Below are 7,124 nucleotides of genomic sequence, written 5' to 3' on the forward strand. Positions count from 1 at the left end.
CTGTGGGATTTGATGGTATTCTAATTAGTATGCTAATGTGCAATAATGTAAATGTTTCCAGTCCATTCTGTTTCCATTAACTGTTATTATAACAGTAACAGGGGGAAGATGACAGAAGTAAATTACTATTTTTGTATGTAAATGGTAAATGGACTAGTTCTTATATAGCGCTTTTCTACTCAGTCAGAGCACTCAAAGCGCTTATACAACACGTTTTTTACATTTACCCATGCAGTGGTTCACTTCATGTTGGGTAATTGTCAGATGGAGTCCAAAGTGTCCAAAGTATGTGTTGTACCTGGTCTGTGGGCTACTCTTGGCTGTGCTGTTGTTGGTCTATGGAGAAGAGTGAAGTTCTAGCATACAAAGAGCTGAAGTGAAATTGAGCTTTAAAAACAATGAAAAGTGCCTTCGATTTTCATGGTGCATTTTTTGGTCTGTAGTCATTTTTTTGCACGTCTCTCAGTAAACTCCACTGTTGGTCCCTTCCCTGTTCCTGTTGGCTTGTCAACCACTCAGCATTCGATCTATGCACATTCAAGTTACATGCTACTGGGTTTTTGGTGGACTGCATGGGAGCACATTTGTGTAGGTTGAAAATAACAATTTTACAACAATTTTATTGTTCTATAGGCTAGGCATTAATGTATGATGATAAACAGGACCCTTGTAGACTTCATATCAAATTCATACAGTTGAATTCGGTTTATTTATTCTTGCTCTCAGAGCATTAAACACTACTAGTGTCTCATGCACATTTTAAGATTCATTTCATAGAATACTCTATTATAATCCATCAGATTTTCCTATGTACTAATGATAGAATTGTGTTAAATGGACTGCACATATAGGGCATGTTTTCTCTGTTAGTCAGAGAGGGCTGTCTGGATGAACCGACCACAGCATTGATCTCAGCCTGGACTCTCTCTGCACAGTGAACAGGCAACAATGAGAGTCTGTGTCAAGATTATTACAGTTAGCTAAGGCTGAGTGAGAGAGTGAGTAAAACCACTCCACGTCACTAAAGTAAAAATAAAATTTTAAGAAAAAAAAATCTAAACTTATTACTGATACTGAATTATTACACAACTACCAACATAAATAGAAAAACCATCCATTCTCTTCCGCTCCAGTGGGCAAGAGGCAGAGTGCACAGGTCGCCAACACAAAGAGACAGACAACCATTCACACCTATGGGCAATTTAGAATGACCAATTAACGTAATCCCAATAACTGCATGTCTTTGGACTGTGGGAGGAAACTGGAGTACTCGGAGAAAACCCACACAGACACAGAAGAACATGCAAACTCTACACAGCAAGAATCTAACCCAGACCTTCTAGATGTCATTCTAGCTGTGAGGCAACAGTGCTAACCACCACGCCACTGTGCTGCTCTAAATAGAACACAGAAAAATATGCAGGAAATGTCTTTTGAGTTTTAGTATTTAATAATTAGTTAAATACTAAATGTTACGAATAACATAAACTTGTTGTTTTGTTGTAGTTGTTTTTTATTGCCCTCTGGCTATACACAGCCTAATGACAGCCGGTTAAACTGTAAATAAAATGAAATTACAACATTTAAGATCATAATACAAATAAACACAAATTTAGAACCTTTCACTATAAACCGTTTGAATAACTCACATTTAAGGTTGTGCTAGATTAATCACTTATAACTCTGAGATTCAAATTCAGCATTTAAACACTTTACAATCTCTAACATTACATTTTCCAGGTTGATAAACTGTCAAGACGCTTAGCTTTATACTCTAAACAAATGCAACAACACATCAGATTACACATTATGAGGATCTTACAGATCTAAACACAAAATTAAACCGAATTTGTGCATCTCACGGATATTCTGATTGAATACAGCGACATATCTCCTTTGAAAACCCATGCGGGAAAACGTATTTCACTTTTATGCAAAACAACGATAGTTTACATCTTCAAAACAACACAACGTCCGTTTACACAATTAAACAAATGTTTGACAATAATCAGATCAACTTACCACGTTGGGGCAATGTTATTTGGATAGTTAAGTGACAGGTTTAATCTTTGTCTGCTTTGTTTTTTCTGTTTGGCTCTCTGTAGCTGAAAAGGCTATCGTGTCTCTTTCTTCCTTGCACGTCAGACAGCACAAAAAATGTAAACAATGATTGGAGCCCTCTAGTGGAAGGGAGTGATACCAACATCCCGGCCCCGATGACCTCAACAGATGGTCATCCAAGTAAAATTGGTGAACGACTATGTAATAACAGTAATACATGCACTTTAGAGCAATAACTGTTAATCTTGAACACACGGCTAACAACTATTGTAACAGTCTCATGGAAAACACAAGCTGAAAGTCTGTAGAGCTTACTTGTCCATATTCCCTTCCAGCAAACATAGTTTGTGGATGGGGCGAGTATAAATACCTGTTTGTGTCTTTACTTGTACTGAACGTACCAGTCCATCAGCTCCAACATTGACATCAATGACCAATCCAAGGGGCCACTGACTGTGAGGTGTTGATTCATGCAGAACTAGTACAATATCACCTACTTGATAATTTCTGGAATGGTGGGTCCACTTCTGCCTCTGCTGTAGACTAGGCAAATACTCCTTTGTCCATCGAGTCCAGAAAATGTCCGCCAAGTACTGGACCTGGCGCCAGCGTCGACGGTACAGATCCTGCTTCACAAAGTGACCAGGGGGTAGAGAACACTCAGGTCTTAACAGAAGCAAATCGTTAGGAGTCAGAGGCTGACCATCTCTTGGGTCCTCTGACAGCTTTGTTAGTGGTCGTCCATTGACAATTTTTTCAATGATGCAGAAGAGTGTCATTAATCCTTCATCATCCAGAGTCTGTTGTCCTGTAAGGCCCATGAGGATTGAACGCACTGTTCGGATTTGCCTCTCCCATACACCTCCCATGTGTGAGGCTGCTGGGGGGTTGAACTTCCATTGTGTTTCTCTTTGGAGCAGATGTTCTTCAATCTTTTGTTGATTCCATTCATCCAGCGCTTTCTGTAGTTCACTGCGGGCACCAACGAAATTTGATCCGTTGTCCGAGCGCATCAATTGAGGTGTTCCCCGACGAGCCATGAAACGCTGAAGAGCATTTATAAAGGAATCTGTGTCCAAACTGTGCGCTACCTCCAAATGAATGGCTCTGGTTGTTAGGCAAGTGAACAGGCAACCATACCTCTTCACCTCACCGCGTCCCCTTCTGATGTTAATGGGACCGAAGTAATCGACTCCAACACTGGTGAAAGGTGGTTGACTTGGAGTCACACGATCGGCTGGTAGGTCGGCCATGTACTGCGTACTGATTGGAGCTCTGTGCCTTTTGCATGGTATGCACCGTGCTAGGACTCGTTTCACTGTGATGCGTCCTCTGACAATCCAGAAGGATTGCCTAATCTCAGAGAGGACCCTCTCAGCACCTGAATGACCTGTGAGTTTGTGGAAGTGCCATATGATGAGTTCACTGACATGATGCTTCTGTGGCAAGATCACTGGGTGTTTTGCTGCTTCAGGTATTGGAGCATTGGTGAGTCTGCCTCCAACTCGAAGTAGTCCATCACTGAGGCGTACTGGTGCTAACTTCCTCAAGTTATTAACCCTCAGTGGCTTGGTGATCTGGGAGCGTTGAACATAGTCAATGATGGAAATCTCCGCCCGCTTCAGATCATTAAGCGTTACAGGTGCACATAGTTTAGTTTTCATCTTCTTCAAAAGAATGTCTTTTGCCCGTAAGATCAATGCAATAGCTCGCTTGAGTTTGTACCAGGAGGAATACTTGTGGAAGAAACAATCAACTGCTGAATGAGTGGTGACTTTAGATGAGATTGTATATGTCTGACTTGATTTCTTTACCTCAGCTTCTGAAGGTAAGCCACCTAGTTCCGGCTGGAGAGGCCAAAACTCTTCTCTCTGCCAAAGGAAAGCAGGACCTTTGTGCCAGCGCTCATTGCTTGCAAGTTCTTCAGCTGAAAATCCTCTAGAAACATCATCCGCAGGGTTGTGCTCTGTGCAGACGTACTTCCATTGCGAGGCTGCTGAAACTTCACGGATCTGTGAGATTCTATTTGCGACAAAGGTTTGATATCTTTTATCTTCATTTCTGATGTAATGCAGCACAATGGTGCTATCAGTCCAGAAGACGGAGTCCAGTAGGGGTAGCTCAAAGCTTTGGTGGATTTTCAGGTCAAGCTGCACTGCTACCACCGCCGCCGCCAGTTCTAGTCTTGGGATAGTGGTTGTTTTGACTGGAGCCAGCCTGTTCCTGGACATGATGATGTTACAGTATATGTTATTATGGCAAACGAGCCTGAGATAGGAGACGGCACCGTATCCCAACTCAGACGCATCGCTGAAGTGATGGAGCTGCATGGTGACTGAAGGTACAGTATAGACTGTTGGTCTGAGGCATCGAGGAATTTGTAGCTTGCAAAGTCTTGGCAGGTCATCCAACCACCGGCCCCATTGCTCAGCAATCTTACTTGGAATGGTTTCGTCCCAGCCTAGCTTCATGCGACACAGTGACTGGAATAGTGCCTTTCCTCGTAAAATGAATGGGCCAGCTAAACCCAGGGGGTCATAGACCGAGCTTATTGTGCTTAACATGCCTCTTTTGGTGCTGGGTTTGCCCTTAACATTCACACTGAATGTGAGGCAATCATTTTTTATGTCCCATAACACACCCAGAGCTCTCTCCATTGGTGGATCTTGATCCAGGTCCAATGACGGTGAGCGCTTTGCATGTTCCTGCTCTGGGATGGACTTCAGGACCTCTGCAGAATTGCTTGTCCATTTGGTCAAGTGAAAGCCTCCTTGCTTGAGTAGGTTGGTCAGCTGCGCTGCTAGATGGATGGCTTGTTGAGGTGAGTCAGAAGATTTCAGACAATCATCCACGTAGAAGTTTCTTTCAACAGTGGAGATGGTGTCTGCATCATACAGATGTGCATGGTCAGATGCACATTTTCTTAAGGCAAAACTTGCTGCACTTGGAGACCACACTCCGCCAAAGAGGTGAGATGTCATACGGTAGGTAACTACCTCATTCCTTTGATCATGGTCTTTCCACCACAGGAATCGCAGAATGTCTCTGTGGTCTGGTGTTACATAAATCTGGTTAAACATGCCTTCGATATCTGCCATCATAGCAATAGGACCTTGTCTGAATCGAATTAACACAGTTATTAACTTGTTTGTTAAGTCTGGTCCTTGATGAACAACATCATTGAGCGATACTCCATCGTACTTAGCTGCACAGTCAAAGACGACCCGTACCTTTTCTGGCTTGCGAGGATGAATCACTGGATGATGCGGGAGGTACCATACCTTGCCATCATTGCGGTCAGGAAACGAAGCAGGGACTGCTTCCGCATAGCCATTGTTGATGGTTGACTTCATTGCCTCTACATACTTCATTTGCAAGTCTGCATTTTTTGTCAGTCTACGTTCCAGGAGTTGCAGTCTGTGTGCTGCTAAGTTGACATTGTTTGGTAGCGCCACAGCTTCGTTCTTAAAAGGTATGTCTAAGATGTAGTGTGAGCCATCTTTAGAGACTGAATTCTCCCACTGCTTAATCACCTTCTGGTCGTTGATTGATAGGCTGTCCTTTTGGGTGGGGTCATCAAGCTTCCAAAACCTCTCCACCTGCATTTGCAGACTGTGATCTGACTTGAGGAAGTAGGCCTTGACATTCTTTCCGCCTTCTTTGTAATCAATTGGTCCATTTATGGCCCAACCAAGCACTGTCCTTGTAGCATATGGATCATTATCTCCACCTACACGATATTCTTCAGCTCTGAGAAGGCGTGGGGCATCCTGTCCAATGACGAGGTGCACATCATCAGAGTTAACACTGGGAATAGGAATGCCTGCTAAGTGATCCCATCTGGCAACCTCATCAGGTGTGGCAAGGCAGCTGAGACCTATGTTTAACTTTCTTAGGGTTCTCACACCATTGAGTGTATACATGTTGCCATCATGTAGAGAGTCTATCTCAAGATTCACACATCGAGTAAATATGCCTTCTTGGCTGCCTCCTACTGTGTCAAGATCCAGCCTTGCAGGTTTGCCTTTGACCTTGAGTTTCTTTGTAAGTTCTTCTGACACTAAACTTGTGTTGGCTCCAGGGTCAAGCAATGCATATGTGACAGAACTGATGTTGCTAGCTTTGCCTCTAACAACCACAGGAACAATAGGTAAGCAAACTTTACCATTTCCAGCACCAGCAAATCCACAAGTGACGTTAGGTGATTGGGTAGATTGTGTTTGTTGAGTTGTTTTATTGTCACCCGTGGCATTCTGACTTGCTGCTGTATTTTGCTTGTTAGTGTGGTTTGGGTGTAGCCATTTGTTATGTTTCTGTCCACAGCCAGGTACGTTGCATACCCAATTGCGTGTGCATACCTCAGCACTATGACCCATCATGAAACAGTTTTGGCACAGGTGCTTCTCCTGAACAAACATGAGGCGTTCTGGCACAGTCAGTGATCGGAAAGCTGGGCACTGGTTCAGGAAGTGGAGCTCTGAACACTTTAGACATTTTGAATTAACTGGCCGTTTGGTGGGTGTAAACTTGTTCTCTTGAACTGCAGCTGCCTTAACATTTGCAGAGTAGTTTGGCCGAGGTTTCTTTGAGCTTTTGGTGGATAACATAACATTGCTTGGTTTCTCCTGCTTCTTGTAACTCACTATGCCACCAAAGACTGGGTCAGATCTCTTCTCAGCCTCTGTCTCAACAAAGTTGACAACGTCCTCAAGTTTAGGTAGACGTCCCCCCTTAGTGATATCGTAGTTTACATTTAACCATTTGGACCTGAGATCTGGTGGTAGTTTACTGATGATTTCAACCAATGTGCGGCGACCACTGAGCTCTTCCTCACATTTCATAGCAGAAAGTGTATCTTTGCAGCCTCTCAGTTGGTCCGCAAAATCTCTGAGTTGCACATTGTCTCTTATCTCTTTAAAGTTCAAAACCTTCTCAACCCAAGCCTGGGAGATGGTATGAGGATTTCCAAATCTTGTTTTTAGTCGCTCGAGTGCTTCCTTGAAGCCTGCACTGGGATCGGGATTGTATAAGCAGTGACTAACAGCATCTTGAGCTTTTCCTTC

At 43.3% G+C, this 7,124-nt stretch overlaps 1 protein-coding gene across 1 annotated transcript; it reads right to left on the reverse strand.

The window, feature by feature from the left end:
• Positions 1-2,372: 2,372 nt before the first annotated feature.
• On the reverse strand, positions 2,373-5,729 carry LOC115781376 (uncharacterized). The gene has a single exon (XM_030731006.1). The coding sequence runs from the start codon at positions 5,664-5,666 to the stop codon at positions 2,373-2,375; it is 3,294 nt and encodes a 1,097-aa protein (XP_030586866.1). The 5' UTR covers positions 5,667-5,729.
• Between the last annotated feature and the right edge of the window lie 1,395 nt (positions 5,730-7,124).

This window comes from Archocentrus centrarchus, chromosome 6 (assembly GCF_007364275.1).
Source record: "Archocentrus centrarchus isolate MPI-CPG fArcCen1 chromosome 6, fArcCen1, whole genome shotgun sequence".
In the NCBI taxonomy this organism is placed as follows: Eukaryota; Metazoa; Chordata; class Actinopteri; order Cichliformes; family Cichlidae; genus Archocentrus; species Archocentrus centrarchus.